The sequence below is a fragment of the Sebastes umbrosus genome, chromosome 9 (assembly GCF_015220745.1).
Source record: "Sebastes umbrosus isolate fSebUmb1 chromosome 9, fSebUmb1.pri, whole genome shotgun sequence".
NCBI lineage: Eukaryota > Metazoa > Chordata > Actinopteri > Perciformes > Sebastidae > Sebastes > Sebastes umbrosus.
The window spans coordinates 16,518,152-16,538,057 of record NC_051277.1 but is presented as its reverse complement, the minus strand read 5'-3'; the positions used below and the strand labels follow the sequence as shown (position 1 = coordinate 16,538,057).

General features: G+C 39.8%; 2 protein-coding genes across 2 annotated transcripts; one reads left to right on the top strand and one right to left on the bottom strand.

The window, feature by feature from the left end:
* Positions 1 to 2,274: 2,274 nt before the first annotated feature.
* Positions 2,275 to 7,967, top strand: LOC119494618 (signal-transducing adaptor protein 1-like). The gene is made up of 10 exons (XM_037780630.1): positions 2,275 to 2,756; positions 3,488 to 3,559; positions 3,844 to 3,960; positions 4,062 to 4,118; positions 6,076 to 6,290; positions 6,505 to 6,636; positions 7,166 to 7,235; positions 7,309 to 7,411; positions 7,486 to 7,674; positions 7,776 to 7,967. Exons 1-10 carry the CDS (start codon positions 2,655 to 2,657, stop codon positions 7,931 to 7,933), a joined length of 1,215 nt encoding a protein of 404 aa, XP_037636558.1. The 5' UTR covers positions 2,275 to 2,654; the 3' UTR covers positions 7,934 to 7,967.
* Positions 7,968 to 10,649: 2,682 nt separating this feature from the next.
* Positions 10,650 to 19,885, bottom strand: ankrd13d (ankyrin repeat domain 13 family, member D). The gene is made up of 16 exons (XM_037779880.1): positions 19,070 to 19,885; positions 18,799 to 18,934; positions 18,571 to 18,695; positions 17,111 to 17,156; positions 16,392 to 16,535; positions 16,045 to 16,234; positions 15,816 to 15,882; positions 14,532 to 14,613; positions 14,303 to 14,364; positions 14,065 to 14,195; positions 13,801 to 13,958; positions 13,393 to 13,506; positions 12,907 to 13,082; positions 12,726 to 12,805; positions 11,317 to 11,556; positions 10,650 to 11,182 (listed from the first exon to the last, which is right to left on the bottom strand). The coding sequence occupies exons 1-16, from the start codon at positions 19,151 to 19,153 to the stop codon at positions 11,119 to 11,121; spliced, it is 1,899 nt and encodes a 632-aa protein (XP_037635808.1). The 5' UTR covers positions 19,154 to 19,885; the 3' UTR covers positions 10,650 to 11,118.
* Positions 19,886 to 19,906: the final 21 nt, after the last annotated feature.

The window sequence follows — 19,906 nt, the reverse complement described above, 5'->3', positions numbered from 1 at the left end:
GCTGGTAAAGGTGGAGCTCATTTTAATGACTTTATATACTGCTGGGTAGTTTAATCTATAATAATACATAATTTATTCGTTGATTATATTTTGTTTTAATAATCTGAATCTGTAAAGTTATTAAATCAATGTAGTGGAGTAAAAAGTACAATATTTCCCTCTGAGATGTAATGGAGTAGAAATAATATCAGAACATGGAAATACTCAAATAAAGTACAAGTACTTCAAAATTGTATTTAAGTAAATGTACTTAGTTACCTTCCACCACTGAGTACATGTTGTACTGTTGTGTTTTTCTAAGCATTCTTTACTGCTCCTGTTGGAATAAAATAATTGTTGATTATTTAACTGCAAAGTAGTAATGTGTTTTTGATACCTTCACTTTTTTGCATTAACTCATACCGGGATGTTTGCTGTAATTGATTGGATGTTGCACAGCCCTACCTGGAAAAATTTCCACCAGTCGCCACTGACACATACATAACATGCAGAGCAATCATGGGTTACAACAAACATTTTAACTTATATTACCGACTGACAGCAGTCGCACAAAAATATCCATTCCACATTGCATGTCATTTCAGCATAAACATAATTAATTCATGGACAGGCAGACTCCACAGGAGTGTGTGTCTCGACAGAATGTGTTCAGGAATGACCTGCTGAAGTCCAAGGACCTTCAAGCCCACTGTCCAGTTTTTGAAGAGTCGTTGCCGCTTGTTACATTGAGACCAAGTCCAGGTATTCCTTAAGCCAATTGTCCAAACTCTTGTGCTATTGTTAAGCCGTGGGCACACTGCCCGCAAGAGGCTCGCGTGGCGTCTACGTCGCGTGGTGGCTGCGTGATGCAGGAGTCTGGTGTTCACACTAGACGCGAGTTGGCTGCGAGTTGGCTGCGAGTTGGCTGCGTGTCAGCTACCTGTCAGCTGTGTTTCTGCTGCTGCTGTCAGCCCTTTCTTTCTGCATAGAGTCTGCCTTTTAATGGCCATTTAACTTCATGATAAATATAATTTATATTTATTTTAGACAGAGAAAGGTTCAGAAATGTGTGGTAATTAGTAAATAATAGTAATAATCCACAATTAAAAGTCCGTACTGTATTCATTTATGATGCTTTCCAAGTCACTGCTTGTTCCACATCACTGTCCGGCACATATTTCAGAATAAAAGCCTCGTGTTAACAAATGAAGGAATTCTGTGCAAAAAAAAGACGCGCATCTCATGCGGGCAGTGTGTCCACTCTAACCTGTTTACACGGACGCCGAAATTAAAAAAAACACACCACGCGAGCCTCATGCGGGCCTCATGCGGGCAGTGTGTCCACCACTTCATGCGGGCAGTGTGTCCACCACTTCATGCGGGCAGTGTGTCCACCACTTCATGCGGGCAGTGTGTCCACCACTTCATGCGGGCAGTGTGTCCACCACTTCATGCGGGCAGTGTGTCCACCACTTTACACTAAGTTTCTTAATTGTCACTTGTTACCATAGTGGCCTCTATTCAGCAAAAGCTATTGTAAGATAGAGAAATATTAGTGAACTAATAAGGTCACTAATCACAGCATATATTTATAAGTCTATGGCTGTTTGGAGTGAAAGTTTATAATAATCATTTAATGATTCATGAAGGCTTCATATTTATCGGCTTTATATACTGTATTAATACTTTATGTACAAGAATATTCTCAATATTTACATTTAACAATGTTTAAAAAATACAACGGCACGACTTCTTATCCAATGCAATAAAGATGTGATTTTGTGGATGCATGTTGTAAATGTAATGTCATGATATATTTATTTGTAATAATATAAATAAATGATAACGTCAGTACATTTTCAGATGCAATGCAACAAGCAGGAGTTTGAGAAAAGGTGTCAATATGCCTGCATCTTTTTCTGTCCTCTCACAGTATATCAACACTCGTAGTTGGGTTTTTTTAACTTGTAGAAAACATTTCTTTGATATTATAATGAATTTCATCTACATTTATCCAGTAACTGAACTGTTAACCTCTAGTTGGACCTGTGTGGTTTAAATCTTTGTGTGTGTGTACTGGGTGTGTATATTTCTTTCAATTCAATGATATAAACTGAAACCATTAAAAAGTTTAAACAAATATTGAAAACTTCTCACAGGAGAAATCCCCCGTAATGCTTTGTCACACTGCTATTGAGCTCCCTATCTACTCACAGCACGCGTTCAATGGAAATAATTAATCTGGGTTGCACATTAAGACCGGTTTTTAACTTGAGATCAGTGTGTGTGTGTAAAGCTGTGTTTCTTAGTTACGCCTATAGTTCAAAGTACAAAAGAGGATTTTTTATTTGGGATATTTTATACTAACTACTTCCTTCTTTATAAATCACTGCAGCGTTTCCTCATTCTCAGAGTCTAAACAGCGCCAAGACTGAAGGAAAGGGGAGAGAAAAGCTTATCAGTGCAGGTTTATAGACCAATAACCATCTCAGGTATACTAAAGACTCATCGTGAATCCGTCACTGCTTCGAGAGCTTCACGAGGAAACAACAAGGAACAAAACTTTCTCAGGACCAGCTGAGCTGATTATTCAACGCCGATGACAAACAGGAGTGAAGCGAGCCAAAGCTGAACCAAAAAGCAGGACAGAAGAAGCACACAGATTTAGTTGGAGGATGTCTGTGCCAGCTAGAGTCGTCCACAAGAGGAGGGCCACTATCACAGATCTGCCTCTCTACTACTCTGGACACCTGCTGAAGAAACTCGCCACAGAGAAGGTGATTATGAAGATGGGAAAAGGCATGCAGATAAATGTGTATATAAGAAAAAGAGGACCAAATGGGTCATAAATGGGGATGTTTGAAGTTTCGGTAACACTTCATTTTACAAATTACCCTAATATTTACCTCAAAATTGATCAAAAATTACTTTATTATAAACATTATTTAATAATTATATGCTAAAATAGCATATAATTGTTAAAATAGGGCCCTTAGCAGCTGTGCGCTGCTCTTCATCAGAGGTGGAAAACCAAAACTAATAGAAGATACTTCTGATCAGACACAAATATCACCATTGTGTGACTTATTGTCTGCACAAACGTAACCTGGTAGCTAATGTCATGATTCAGGGAGTCTTTTAAGAAATTTCAAAGAAGTTATTTGCTGATTATTATCTATTTATCAGCAGACATGGAAATAAAAAATATCAATTAACTTTGTATTATTTTCCTGGAAATGTATTAAATAAATTACCAGTTATTGGGAAATAGCAGAATATAATTATTAAATAATATAAATGTATATTTTGAGGTAAATATTGGGGTAATTTGGCAGTAATTTCAAATAGGTTACTTGCTAATTATCACCTAATTACCATGAAATTTGCAGACCTGTAAAATTAAGTGTTACTGAAATTTCAATATGAGGTTTTAGGACGGCCTTTAATTCTGTTGAATTTGTGAATGTTGTGTCAAAAACATCCAAAACGACAACTTTCTGATTTTCAGGATTTCAAGAAGTACTACGCAGAGCTCCGTGGAGCCACACTCTTTCTCTACAAAGATGACACACAGGACACAGTAAGCAAACAGAAGCTTTACAAGTAACACAGAAGTATTGTGATTTCTAGAATAACAAATCATGAATTAAGCTGTGAATTTAACAATTGTTTCCCAGAGAATAGATGTACAGTGTTAAGCCTTATAAGCAACGACAACACTGTTGAAGGGCTATAAGAAAGTATACAGAGGCCAGAAAGAACAGAAACAGATTTGTTTTTCTTGTAATCATATAATAAGTCAGTCTTATTTTAGATCACTTAATACGTGTTTTATTACGCAATAATACTTGTTTACTTTGTCAGTACACAGAGAAGCTGGACCTGGAGAAGCTGAAGTCCATGGAGTTAGATTCTCCGTATCAGAGGAAGACACCGACTATCTTCACCCTCACCCTGCACACAGAGGAGGTGCAGCTAAAGGTCGGATTTTTCTCTCCATGCAACTCAAAAACTGAATTAATAAAAACTTAACTTAAATGGACTGTGGCACATAACCGAACTGTCTTCTGTTTGTGTGACAGATGGACAACTCTGACACAGGAGAGGAGTGGAGGGGTTACATCCTGACTGTGGTCAAAGTAAGCAAACACATACACACAATTTAAAGACACACTGTGATGGGTTGATGTGGGATTAGGGCTGCACAATTAATCGAATATTAATCGCGATAACGATTTTGACTTCCCACAATTAAATGAACAAGATCGATCGTGATATAAACTCTGCAGCAGATCAAATCAAGCGTATCCTAAACTAACAGCCAGCCACCAGGGGGCGCTCAAGATGGTTTGGCTTCACTTTTGGGGAGCTGTCATGTTACAGTGATGCAGCCTGTGAAAAACTATCCTGAATGTTGCTGCTGCAGTCCGGAGTAGGAGAATAATACAGACTACTGGAACATGGAAGTGAAAGCAGTGCTCTGTTTATTCATTCATTCATTATCCGTAACCGCTTGTCCTATTCAGAGTGGCGGAGGGGCTAGACCCAATCCCAGCTGACATTGGGTGAAGGCGGGGTACACTCTGGACAGGTCACCAGACTATCACAGGACTGACACAGAGAGACAGACAACCATTCACACCTACGGGCAATTTAGAGTCAACAATTAACCTGCATGTCTTTGGACTGTGGGAGGAAACCGGAGAACCCGGAGAAAACCCACGCTGACATGGGGAGAACATGTACCACCGTGCAGCCCAGTGCTCTGTTTATTTAAATGTAAAAGTGCAATAAACATATTTTGTCCATACAATCAACAAATAATCATGATATATAATCGTGATTTCAATATTGATCAAAATAATCATGATCATCATTTAGGCCATAATCGTGTATTGCTGAGTGCTCGTAACAAAAGCAAAAACAAACCCTTAAAGGCAGGGTCGGTGATCTCAAAAAACCTGCAAGACTACGCTAGATTTAAAAAAAGATCCAGCTGAAAAACCGAGCCCAATGTTGCCAACCGTTAGGTAACCGTAGGTAGCAGCATTAGCTCATAAAGTCCCCAAGTCTAGCAAGAGTCCCTTCAGGTCTCCCTCCAAAGCAACTCCCCCCAAATTATCATTATGAACGTAAACAACTTTGCAATTGTTACTCACAGCTGTCAAGCTAGCAGCTTGTGGAGAACTCTGGCGACGTGCAAAGAGTGTGCACAGGTAGACAGGCAGGTTGCCCGTCCAATCATTTGCCCCGAATTAAATGATTGGATGTGTTTATTACAGTCCTGCGACAGCCACAGACACCGGATTTATTTTCTTTTTTTTTTGTCAGGAGGTTTTGATTTATTGATTGCTGTCAGGATGTATTGAGAATTTCAACAAATATAACCAACATGTATTTGAACAATACTACCAACCCCAACCTTTAATGTGTGAGTTCAAACCTGCTCCAAGGACAAGTATTAGTAACTATACATATATGTATTACTTACTATACATAACTCTGTGATGCAACAGCACAACTTTTCCTTGTGTGTTTTTTTGCACTCCAACTTTTTGAAAATAATTATTTTCTGTGTGTAATATTTTACCTATTTCACACACAAAGCCAAGCTGAACAAACATCATGAAACAAGTATTTCCTGGTTAATGATTAGGGAATAATTTGGCTCTTGATGTTTCTCGGGACAAACTTAAGACTCATATTAACGACTCTTATCATAATGACCGTAAGATTACAAACAAGGAAGCAGCAATATCTGCAAACTGTAGATAAAGGTTCAGATAATCTATAACGTACTGTATCTGACAGAAAGACTGCGTCAGTAAATATTTGAGTGTGGCTGGATCGCAGCTGTTTTCTGCACCATTGTATGTCAACAACACTCTTTTTTTTGTTTTCTTGCAACATTACTGAGTAAACACATGCAGGTCACAGATCTGCTGGAAGAGTTGACAAATTTGATTTCTCAGAGGTCAACAAGCAACATACCAGGATGTATTTTCTAACCTGCTGTTACTAATTGTGTAAAATTGATGATGATGATTAGTAATAAAAATGAGTAAAACGGTGTTGATAAGCTTTGTTTCCCCACAGAAAACGATTCCCAGTAAGCTGCAGCTGCTGCCTGGCCAGATGTTGCTGCTGCAGGATGCTCTGGACCAGGAGAAGATAAGAAAGCCCCCCACGGCGCATCCACCCCTCCCACCCCGACCATCTTTCCTCGTCTCAGCCTCACCCTCCCCACTGCCCTCACCCTCCACTCCACCACCCAAAGACGAGCCTGAACCCAGCGCCCCAGAGATTCCTTCGTAAGTTAGAGAGTCTGTAGATGAAAAAAACAACTGCCTGGTTATCAGACAGGGTGCGTGTTTGAGAACCTTTGGCATCGCTGCCAGTTTATCCCTTCCCGTTATGCTAAACTAATGAGCATGTTCTCATCCCTTGCCCTCTGAAACAACCCCACTTTATTACCTTCACTGGCAATGAGGAAGTCTTTATTATTTCTTCTTTTTGTTCCTGCAGGTGTTTCTTCAGCGTGACTCGGCAGGAGGCTGAGCGAATGCTGGAGGCAAACCCCGAGAATGGAGGCATCATCCTCCGTCCGTCCACCCTCGCTAACAACTACGCCCTGACCCTCAGACAAGTGATGCCCAGGTCTGTCTCAAATGTACAGCTAACTAATGCGGGGATTTAGATTAGGTTACTGTTTTGACTGTTTTCATAATAAGACATTTAAGGATGTCATCTTGGGTTTTTTTGGAAACACTGATCGACATTTTTCACCATTTTCTGACATTTTATAGACCAACAAACAAATTGAATAATCAAAAAAATAATCTACAGATTAAAATAATAGTTTAAAAACGAACGAAAACACAACGATTCTTAGTTTCAGGTGGTTAGACACTAATGAAAACATAGTCATGAATATTATATATTCTATTTCTGATAATAGATTCTGCGAAATGTTGCACACTGTTCCTTTAACAAAGTCCCTCATTAGCATATGGATCATTTGCACGTCAGTGTGATGTAATTATCATGAGATGCTACGGTTGTTGTTTTTTACTCATTCCAATTTGTGTACATTTCATATTAAATGTACAAAGAATCAATGTGTTGTTGTTTCTGAAAAGGCCAAATCAGCAGTCAGCAAATAATCCTCCTGTTGTTTGTGTTTCAGTGGGCCGGTCATGAAGAACTACAGAGTGACCTCCACAAACTCAGGGTTCGTCATTGAACTGGACACAGCAGTAAGTCCCAGCGCTCTATAAAACCATCTCCTTCTTTCTCTTTGCTCGTCTTCACGTGTCCTATTCTCTGTAGGTGACCGTCTCCTCCTTGGATGACGTAGTTAAATACTTCCTGGAAAAGACAGAGTACCGTCTTCATCCCTATGTGACGTCTCAGCCCTACGACACTCGCATCGGTGAGAAGAACACCGCTGTTTCAAACAGTCTCAGTGGCGAGTACGCAACTCCTAACAATGTTTATGTTCAACAGAAATGTCAGCTGCTCCAAAGTGTGTCAGCATCGCCTCACCTACACCTACACCTAAAATAGTACCCCAGGCAGAAGTGGCACCTATGCAGCATTCAAAGACCAAAGCAGAGCTTCTGCCGCCTCCAGCTAACCCAGAGGGTGAATACGTGGTTCCTGATGATCAGTGTGGTTATCACAACCTAAAGATAGGTGAGAATGACTGAACATTCGTTTAACTATCAAGGTGTACATATGAGCGAGTAAAGTCAGTCTATAAATGAGTAACACTTATATGTTTTTCTCTAAACTAGTTCAATTGGATGGAGAGCTTCGGGAAGTTTTAAAGTTACGGAGGGAGAACTTGTACACTGAAACTGACAAAGTGGAAGTCGTCGCATATGTGAATCAAACAAGAGAAAAATCCCACTCAGGCACAGCAGAGTGGGCGCCAAATAGTTCAGAGACATGAAGAATGCACTGTTGTTGCTCGGTAAGGACCTCACACGTCGTCACATTCTCATTTAATGTTTAACTTTTAACATCAGCTGAGACATTACATGCTCCCCTGCTTCCGGCCACTTTTAATGTCTTTCAAAAATGCACTGGACGAAGTTAAAAATGTGTCAAATCAAACTGAAATGATCTTTATTGAATATTAATCGCGATCACAATTTTGGCTTCTGACAGTTAAATGAACATGATCGCCTGAGATACTGAGTTTTAAAATGCGTGCTCTACTCTTAAAAAACTCTGCTGCATATTAAATCAATCGCTTCCTAAACTAACAGACAGCCACCAGCCGGTGATCGAGATGTTTTGGCTTCACTTTTGGGTATAGATATTATCTATACAACAATGTGTTTATGATTACATTAAGAGCATACAATTGTTTATTTAGCTCTTATTGTTGCTAATTTTGCTCTCAAAGTGCACCAGATTGAAGCATTTAACTTTAAAATCCAGCTAACAAAAGGTTAGGGTTAATATTCCTGTATTATTTTCATATTGCAATATATATATATATATATATATATATAGCAGGAAAAAAATATTGCAATGTCAGTTTTTTCCAACATCGTTCCGCCCTAATTTGTACATTTGCAGGAATGTAGCACAGCATGGAAGTGAAAGCAGTTTATTTTAATGTGAAATTATAATAAAGATATGTTGTCGCTAAAATCAATGAATAATCGTGATAGATAATCGTGATATCAATATTGATAAAAAATAATCGTGATTATCGTTTTGGCCATAATCATGCAGCCCTACTGGATTGTTCTCTCTTCTGTTCGTCTCTTAGTTTAGTGTGCTAGCTAGGGCTGGGCGATAATTTAATGTGATCATTTATCGTCTTACAATGGAATCGTATCGTGATGAAATCAAATATTGTGATACACAATTATGAAGTCTACATCAGTGGTTCTCAACCAGGGGTCCAGGGACCCCCAGTGGTCCTTGAAGGAGTTCCAGAGGGTCCCCAGAAAAATGGGGAATAGTTTATTTCCACCATTTAATTCACTATAGAAGTGCTCAATGTGAGTAAGAGTCATTAAGAATGACTAGTCTGATCATAGGTTTCACTTCCTCGGTTATCTCCTCAACTGTAGTTGACAGCTATAGATTTATTCATATCTAACAACCAAAATCTTTTCGGATGAAGGTCCCTGAAGCAAAATTTCATCAAATGGGGGTCCCTGACCAAATGATCTGATCAATGTAGAGGTCCGTGACACGAAAAAGGTTTGGAACCACTGGTCTAAACTGACAATAACAAGCACATACTCACTCAAATTTATCAGAAAATCTCATGTGAAATATTTTGAGGGAATATAGTTTGAAGATTATAGTTTTGTTTTTACATCACACTTAACTTGAAATTATTATTAATTAAATTAGAAAATACTCTTAATTAATACTTAATTCCCATAGGAGTATACAAAGATAGGCTTTACCATGTTGTTATTTCATATAGACTATTTATTTATTGAATTACCAGAAAACATGCTATATCGTGATGCACATCGTTGTCGTGATATGAAATGACGTACATCTTGATAGGAGATTTTGGCCATATCACCCAGCCCTAGTGTTAGCATGCTAACATTTGCTAATTAGCGCTAAACACAAAGTACAGCTGAGGCTGAGGCTGCTGGGGATGTTATGAGTTCAGCTAATATTTAGTCATAAACCAACGTAATCTAAAACCTAAGGATGCTGCTGGATGAAAAGTCAGGGGATCAAAATTATTACAATTCCTGCTTATGGGAGCATGAATGTCTGTACCGAATGTCTCAGCAATACATCCAATAGTTGTGTAAATATTAGAATATAAATGTTGGTGCTAGAAGAAAAGTCCGGATTACTAATTTTCACATCACAACAGTATTAAATAAACACTGAATATTATTAAGGTAAATTGTTATCTTCTTGATGAAAGATTTACAAATCACTGTGCTCACTGGGCTGCAACTAACTATTTTCATTGTCGATTAATCGGTTGATTGATTTCTCTATTAATTGTTTGCTCTATAAAATGTCTGAAAATAGTGAAAAATGTTGATCAGTGTTTCCCAAAGCCCAAGATGACGTTCTCAAATGTCTTGTTCTGTCCACAACTCAAAAGATATTCAGTTTACTGTCATAGAAGAGTAAAGAAACCAGAAAATAATCTCATTTAAGAAGCTGGAATCACAGAATTTAGACTTTTTTTTTGTTAAAAAATTGCCTAAACCGATGATCAAAATAGTTGGAGATTAATTTAATAGTTGACAACTAACCGATTAATCGTTGCAGGTGGTAAGGTAGCTTTTGTGTCTAAATGACGAGAGATAAGAGCTCTTTGATACAGACAACTTTCTCACCCAGATTTAAATAGATAAGATTATGATTTCTACGAGGTCTAACGATTATTGTCATATTTATTATTAATGACTCAAACCAATTGTTATAAATTACACATGGGTATGGATGTTTTTTGTCTCAAAGTTTGTTTTATTGTCTCATGCTTTTTGTTTTTGCTCAGTGATTGTGGTTTAAAAGAGTAAAACTGAACATAACATCAAAATTGCATGAGACAGTTACTGTACAAATCAGAATTATTGTCCATTTTTGATATGAAAAATGATCAAACTGTGAATCTTATGTTTGTTCCTTTGTTGAATAGGACTGAAAAAAAATAAACGTGATCCAGGATGATCATTACTCTTTATTTTTCACACATAGGAGTAAGCCAACATAAATGTTTCAAATGTTATAATCATATTTTTATAAGTTATTCCATTAAGATTGTATTTTCTTATTTTTATAATTATCATGGAACATGTTATAGGTTTAAAGTTTAAGGATCATTCATCACTCGATAAAGACAGCAAGACTGTGAAAAATATTCAATAAAAAAGAAAAACAAAGACTCTCCCTTTTGTCTCCTCCTTCACTGTGAGTGTGTTTCAGAGTACCTGTTTCCACCTCTTCATCCCTCCCACCTCACACTCATTTACAATCTGTTGTAGCAGCCTTCACGTGAGAAAGACAAATAAAATATCTGCAATAACTTAACACCTCAGAATTTAAAAAATAAAAACAGAATAAATTAAGAAGATTGTTCCCCAATGAAGACGCACCTCCATTGTTGTTGTTGTTGTTGTTGTTGTGACATTACTTCTCGGTGAGTGACAGCTGCAGGATCCTCTCCAGCTCATCCTCTTCCTCCTTCTGCTTCCTGTATGACAGAAATAAAGCTCATTAGTCAGAACAATGACGGCTGTTGAAATTTAAAAAATAAAAATAGAAATAAAGGGAGAATTTATAATACAGAAAAAAAATGCTCACAACCATCTCTGCCTCCCGCCTCACCTGTCAATCTCCTCCTGTTCCCGGCACGACATCTCCATGGCGATACGCAGCTGCTCGTCGAAGCTCGACGCCACACCGAAGTGTCCCGACAGCCGCGGATCGGCCACTGTGCTGTAGGAGAGCGGGGAGTTGGCGGTGGGGGTGGGGTCCGACGGGGAGACGGAGGCGGGCTGGCTGGGGTCGGCCGTGTCTTCTCCCTCTCTGTTGACCAGTGAGATGGACAGAGACTCCTGGATCGCCCTGAGAAAAAGAAAGAAATGAAACTGAAGTGTTATTAAACAAAGAAAGATGTCTTAACGGGGACGTTTCGCTGCCGGGCTACATTACAGGATGGATAACTGGGAGTTGCTGTTCCCGAGAGAAGGTGGAAAGAGAAAGCTAATCACTGAACTCTATTTAGAGATGTTTAATTATATTACCACACAAGCCAGAGGATTCCCTGAATAAGAAATAATTATGAATAGACACGAGTTAAACCTCCTGATCTTTCTACAGTAACAACTACAAATGTTCCCATTTAGAACAAACCCTTCCCAAAAAAACAATCTGTCTGGGGTGAACTGTATTGAACTGCTTGGATGACAGCCTCAAGCTCGGCTAAATTTAGGAGTTGATTTTTCATCCTTGTGAAAAAAAATCTAGAAAAAAACTTCAAAGAAAGACACAAAAGAATTAATATCAATCAACAGATATATTAGGTATCCGAAATTTGAAATCAATACATATGTACAACTCTGGTTTCTGTGCTTGACATTGACTTACTAAACTAATGGATGCTAAAACAATAACTGATATACTCTGTTAACAGTAGTGTTCACTGAAAGTCCAGTTTGAGCAGTGTGAACTAGGGCTGCACAATTAATCAATTTTATTTAAATCGCGTTATGACCTTCTGCAATTTTCAAATTACAGGAGGTGCAACATTTGTTAGGCAGATGCTATTAGCACCCAGGTGTCAGTAGCCAACAATACTATTTGCACCTGACCGGGGCGCACTATACTGTATGTGTAAATGTACAGTATGTACATTTTTTTCTAAAGCTAACCAAGTAGATTTGGTGCTTAAAGCTAACCAATGTGCGACTGAAAATAATCATTTAAATACCAGAAACTAATGAGTCGACAATGTGAAAAATAGGGTTCTCATCCTGCGTTTGACCGAGTCATCCACCACAACCTACTTCCTGAATGTACTTTGTCCCTCTTTATATTACTACTTCTATTACAGAGTGTAAATAGCCAAATAGCTGCAATGTGATTATTCTCACCCGGATGCAAATAGACACTCTGTGTTTGTTAAATGTGTCAAGATACCATTTTAAATTAAATATTGTGGTGATGCAGAGATGTCCAGACCTACACATTATATTCTACAGACTAAGAAACAAGAAGTCTGAAGGTCAGCTCACCTCTCCAGCTGAGAGTCTTCCTCGTACAGCGGAGACGGGGGCACCGGGCGGCTGTTGGTCAGGGCCTCCCAGATGGTCACCTAAAAACCACACATAGGTGTTAAACAACAAGAGAAGAATAAATTCCCACGTCTGACACGTTAACTCTGAGACTAATTAGGAGTTGTTTTTTTACTCAGACCTGGTCGCTCTCTGTGCCGGCGTCCAGCAGGCTCTGCTGGATGGCGAACTGCAGCAGGTTGTCGTCCTCGTCCCTCATTGGCTCGCTGCGGCCCGGACCGAGGGTGGTGTAGTCGGCGGGGGGCTCAAACACAGAGGGGTCCACCTCGCAGTGGAAGGGAGGAGGTGGAAGCTGACCTGGGTGAAGATGGGGTACAACATTACTGTACGTATTTAAGGTATATCATTTCGGGAAATGACTCAAGCCTGTGCTCTGTTTTGGAAACAACTACACCTGCCTTACACTTGAAAAAAAAGCCCTTTATTAAAAGCTAAATGGCAAAACCATATTATAATAGTATTCTGCACTATGATAGATAATTTGCTAGCTTACTCTTGTTCTACTGTAAAAATGTGAGCCGATATTTTAAATTCTACGTCGTTGACATATACAGTATCTAGTATATACAGTTATTTTATTGGGTTCGTAACTAGTGTGTGTATTTACCAGCTTCGTCGGAGCTCTCTGGTGTATGAACCGTCACAGAGCTGACCGGCTCGTCGCAGCCACACAGGTTACTGAACGTCACTCTGGCATTCAACACGTGAAACAGAGGAATCTCTGGAGGACAGACAGTCAATGTTTGAAAGATTTAAATGGCTGATTATTCCTGTAACACCAGTGGGCAGTGGGAATGAAAACACACAGTAAGAATCACAGGTGGGTGATGTCACACACAATAAGCATGAACACAGCTTAGAAATGACTCCTTTTAGTTCATATTATCTTAGTTCTAACATGTCATATATAACAAGCTACAGCTGTACAGAACTACAGCGGTAGAGAATCAACGGGTGGGCTTGTAACTAGCTACACACAGGAAATGACCCACGTTGTGTGACCTCTAACACCTACCTATCTTGACAGGGAAGCCTGGCGGCAGGCGCAGGGTGATGAAGTCACGCAGCTTAGCAAAGTGGGCGTTGGAGATGGCCATGAGGTCGATGATGGGTGTCACCTGCTCGGCCAGGGACAGAGGGTGACTCTCACTCAACCACAGCGTCGCTTTAAACCTAGAGAGCACACAGAGACAGACTTTTAGCATTTTTTGATTGAACTGGTGCACAAAGAAAGTGCTTTTAATGATGAACATTAGTGTTTTTCATGGCTGCGTCTAACCTCTGGACTTTGCTAGTAAGCTCAACAGGGCGTCCGATGTCCCTGCCGTTCAGGTTGAACTCCGGGTTGAAGTACTCCTCAGATGTGATGGCTGTGGGGTTGTGAGGACTGGCACACTGGGACACATTACTCTGACAGAAACAGAGAGACAGAGTTATAAGTGACGGTGTTGATCAAAGAAAGCTGCAGGTGGTGTGGGTGGTGTGATGGGATGCACAAGTACTGAGGAGGCTCTTACTCCATTGTGAGCTGTATGTTGTTCAGCAATCCCCAGGAAGGACTGCAGAGGAGTCTTTGAGCCTGAGTGGAAATAATGTAGGGAGATCATCATCAATCTGCTCTGCACAGTCACTCTATTTAATGCTCTACAAGGAAGGCAATGGATACACCCCACCACAAGTGCACAACAAGGACTTACTGTGTTAGTGTAGTTGTGTGTGTGTGTGTGTGTGTGTGTGTGTAATCACCTTTGCTCCTGGACTTATCCTGGTCTGATAGATGCTCTGTCCTTGACCGAGTCACCAGCTCCACATTGGTGGCACTGAAAACCTGGACGCAATGGTGCACAAAAGGAAGAACACTCTTGAACGCACACCTTTTCTTTAAAAACTCTGTTCAAGTAAAGCTCCTGTATCAACACATTTGTTTGGGTTGGTGTTGTGTTTGTGTAATCAGTATGTAAATAACCTGAAGTGTGCTTAGTTTTACATTTTATGCATTGTTGTCCTTGTTTTAAAGTATTTTATGAATGTGTTTTTGATATTTACCTGTAACTTTAAACTGTATAAATGCATAAATAAATAGGTATTAAGAGTCTCTCCTGCTCTATCTTTGACAGAGCAAACAGCATGTTGTGATTGTGTTTTGTCTGTCATTTTTTACAGTGTTTTCTTGTCTGCGTCTCCCTTGTAAAAATAATTTTCAATCTCCAAAAGGACAATCCTGAAAAAACAAAATGATTATGTTCAAAATCCCTTCTCCTGTGCTACTCTCATCCAGACACATTCCTCCTTGTATAAATCAAACATTTTCTTAAGAATGATTTAAAACTTTTGGCAACACTTTCCTCTGGTAACATATTTCATAATGCATTGTAATGTGATTATAAGTTACTCTAAGTGGTCTTTGTTTGCTTTATGAAACGTAAAGAAAATTATTTCACAACGTTGTGTGTTGTTCTTGCATAGATTTAAAAAAAATATCACTTTACTTAAAGCAAACAATGACCTCTTAGAGTGACTTATAATCACATTATAATGCATTATAACAGTGATTATTGTGTTACAACTATGGGAATTATAACACACTATGATCCTTGCAAAAAAAAATATCAGTGAGTGACCAACAACTATGAAGTATTATGACCTTATAAGTCATTATAACATGCTTTATAATGTGTTGTGATTATTGTTATAAAGCATTATCGATATTTATGAGTGCTTATAACTATAATTATAGAGTGCTATAAGCAGATTATAACACATTATAAGCATGTTTATAATGGATTAAATGGATATAAAATGATAAACATGGGAATAGAAAGCGTTACCCTGTTATTTTCCTTAATAAAACATCTTGGTATGGATCAAATCAACTAGTATTTGTTACTACTTGTCTGTTTTACACCCATTGATCTTTCAGGCAATGCTGTATAATGTATGCTCACAAAATTGTACTAAACTAACTTCCAAATGGTCGGAACTATGTGTTTCAGCCACATCTCAGACTAGGTTGTCTCCGCGGTCACTTACCTTGGCTTCGTACCCGCTGACCACCTCACTCTTCTCAGAACGCCAGCCCCAGATTCCCGACTTGTTCCTTAAACAAGCAAAGAGATAAAGTAAGGGCTCACTGCACAGAGGTTAACAGCATTTGTGTATTGTTAACTGATGTACATACGTGGATACATAAAGAGGGATGGTGAGGCAAATATCTGCATGATAGCACAAACAAATCAAGTTTGGTAGACGCGTTTGTTACCGTTCAAAGGCAATGTTGCGTGTGTTGAGGTGCGTGGAGACGATGGGCGATGTGAGTCTCTGGGCCGTGTTCTCCTGCGACGGCTGCATGGCTGCCAGGAGGGAGGGCGCGTCACGGGGAGACAACACAAGTGGCTCCGTGTACACCACCTGCTTCTCGTGGTCCACCTCCATCACCATGGCACCTTCGTCTAAGAGGAGTACACATTTAAGCCTTGAGCAGAGTTGTCTTTATGTCTTTCAGAGTGGGTCCAAATATTCATGACTAATTCATCCATCCATCCATTAACCCCTAAGCTGTTCAGTTATTTGTATGTATGTGATGCTGTTCTAAGAGCACACACAGACCTCCGCCCTTGAAGATATAGCTGCGTCGTCCTTTCAGCCAGGTCATGTGTTCAAAGCCCAGAAGGGTGGTGTCCACACGGAGGCACGAGCCGCTCTTCCACACCCGGTAGACGTCACTGGGACACACCTTCGACACCAAGGGCACTGAGAGGAAGATTGAAGAAGAGGAGAAGCAGTTTAAAAAACAAGAGACGAAGAGAATGAGGTACCAAACAGGGATGTACAGTGAGAAGAAAAGCAGTTTTACATGGGAAGATGCAACGTATAGCTTGTTATATAGCACTTCATTATAGATGAATTTACTGTTCATATACTTTATAAAAAAAGGTCAACATACAATTGACGATCACAATTTAGAAAACGTGATGCCCTTTAAATTGATGTTTGCATTGTGACCAACATCTAAGATACACAAAGTATTCCATTTATAATTATTCAAAACAGATAGGAGCAAGCAAACTGTATTGTATTGTTTAGGGGATACATCGATCCAGATTGATGTATCCCCTAGTTAAATACATTACAGATAACACTTTAGGAAGGGTATCAGTAATTTGTACTGGGTTACAGTTTGAAATTTACGAGCCCTTTTTTGTGTTTAGGTCAGTTTTCAAACTGACTGACTGAGTGAGCTCCCCCAGCTGCTGATGCTGGGGGAGCTGTCCAACCACTGTGGTGCTGAAACTGACCTCTGACATTAATGACACACACACACTCACCCCAACTGGTGAACTCCCACTTCATTTCCACATAGAAGTCCCGCGCCTGGAAGAGACCAAACGGAAACAGTTTTTTGTACTTAACTTACAAAAGCAAAAGTTCCATGTCATCTTATGTTTGTGCCTCCTGATTCAGTCAAGCTTGAGACTTGAGACTACAAAGCTTTAAGGTGTGGTTGTAGGGTGACCACTGACCAGGTGTCTCACTTTACAAGGGACTACACAGCATTTTTTTATCCCTTGTTCCACGTCCCACATATTGAGACAATGTCCCACATTTTCTTTTATCCAATGGCTGTGAAGAAAGCAGGGAAGGCTGTCTACACGAGGCTGTGTTTGCTGTCAAACTGCGCACACGTGGGTCAAGTGCAGGTTAACATTTCACCGTCTTTGCTACGCTATGCCCAACGGAATAAATTGCGAGTCACCGCAAAGTCACAAGCTATGCAGATTTAGGCGGAATATGATGGAAACTACCACAAAGAAAAGGAAGAGCAGCTACAACAAAGACTGTGAAACTACTTATAAGTATTTATAAGCCGGTGGAAGGTGATTCTCAGAGTTTTTTTATGAAATTTGCCAGTTATTTTTCATTTTCACACAGGGGGGGGGGGAATACGACATTAATAGAAATGTTTATTATTTAAGTTAGATAGACATTATATCAAAATGGTAGACTACCTCTCAGCCTTGGTAATGTGTCCCACATTGTCTCACACAACAACAAACAATACTCTTTATCCCCCATTTGGTTTGTTGGGATTTAGTCCCCTTATATCAGGGGTCTGCAACCTGCAGCTCCGGAGCCGCATGTGGCTCTTTAGCTCCTCTCCAGTGGCTCCCTGTGGTTTTTTTCAAAATGGAAATGAATTACTGTTCTTTGTTTACATTTTCATATTTATTTATCATTGTTATAGGTCTATGGTACGACAGTACGACGAAGTATTAGGGCCAAATTGAGGAAAACAAATAAATTGGAGATTTTCAGAATAAAATCATAATATTATAAACTAGTAATTTTACGTTTTATTTTATTTTTTTTCTCGTAATATTACGACTTTTTTTCTCGTAAAGTTATGACTTTATTCTCATAATGTTACGACTTTTGTTTCTCGTAATATTATGACTTTATTCTCGTAATGTTACTACTTTTTTTCTCATAATATGACTATTTTGGAAATCTCAGATGTCTTTTTCCCTCAATGTGGCCCTAATACTCCGTAGTACATTTGCTCTTTGGCCCTCACTGCATTAGACTTACATACTATATACTTAGACTACAAACTGTGATACCTTCATCACAATGATCAAATGTTTTGCAGCTTCAGGCAGGTTTTTTGTTGCCTAGAATGGCTGTTTTGATAGTAAAGGTTGCTGATGTGGTTGATGTGTTGCTCTGTGCAACAGGTAGTTTAAAACCTGGAGGCAAATCAAATGGCTGACTGTGAAGCAGTTTTTACCTGTCTCAGTTTGCTGAGCAGCTCTGGGATGCCCGCCAGTCTCTCAGTGGCCCTTTTGTAGTCTCTGTACTGAAGCACCAGCTGCACCAGCTCAGGGTCCCCGGTGCTCACCGCCTCCTGCAAGACTGAACACATACATCCACATTATAAAAAAAAGTGCTTCTCTATTCCAGCCCTTCAGAGCATGAAACTAGGGAGCCACACTGTGCAGACAGACAGAGCACTCACTGGTCCAGCCCTGTGTGTTGTTGTGTGTCGGGTCTGAGGTGTATCTGAGCAGCACCCTGGCGGACTCCAGGTGGCCCAGACACACAGCCAGCTCCAGCGGGGTGCGCCCTCTCGGATCCAGGCGCTCCACATCCTGCTGCAGAGAAACCAAACAACAACCAGCAGCAGCATCAGCAGCGCAATGCAGTGTGCAGACACCCAACAACTGTAAAAACACACATCATCATCATCATCAGCTGCTGCCTCCTCTCCTCTCCTCTTTTTCACTCACCTCTTTATTCTGCAGCTCTCGATCCAGCTCCAGGTACTGATTGTTCCACACCAGAAGGTGCAGAGCAAACGCTTCTTCAGCCATGGTTGCAGACAGTTAAAACAGTAGTAAAAGCTATATATGTGTTTTTTTTGCAATATGACTTCTTCTTCTTCTTCTGCAGCCAACAGATTGCAGTGACACCCCGAGCAGCAGACTGTAGATCAAGCAGCTGATCAGCACAACTGGTTAGCTAGATAGATAGCTGCAGAGAATGGGTATAAACACTGAAATGTGTTCACTGGACAAACCTGTCACTAAGCAGATAAATCCAATAAGCTAATAAGCAAGTGTAATAGTGTTTAAATTAGTGGGCTGAGTTAGTGTGAAGGTGCTAACTCAGCCCACTAATTTGATGCTAGTTAACTAGCTGCTAGCTATCGTGAGCTAACTGGCTAATAACAACATTGTCTCCTGCTCCTCTTCCATTAGTCACGAGACTACTAGTTTAGCCGGTTAAAAACGCACCTAACAAGTCCGTTCATGGTCTGTTCAAGGTGTATTATGTTGGTAAAAAAGAAGGAAATCTGCTGATGTAAAGTTAGCTCTAGCTCCACCGCTGTGTTCCTGCAGCAGCCACCCTCCTGTCTGTTTATAAGGAGAGGGTTGTTAACGGTGTGTCAAAATAAAAGCGAGATACGGCCTTTTATTCCTGTTTCACATCCAGGTCACTCGAGTTGAGGGCATCCGATGCGATGTAGGTGACAGCTGCTTAGTCTAACGAGCATTATAACCAGATCTGTCAAAGTCTGCCTGTGATGCAAAACAGCAGCTTTGCTACCATGAAGTCTATTTACA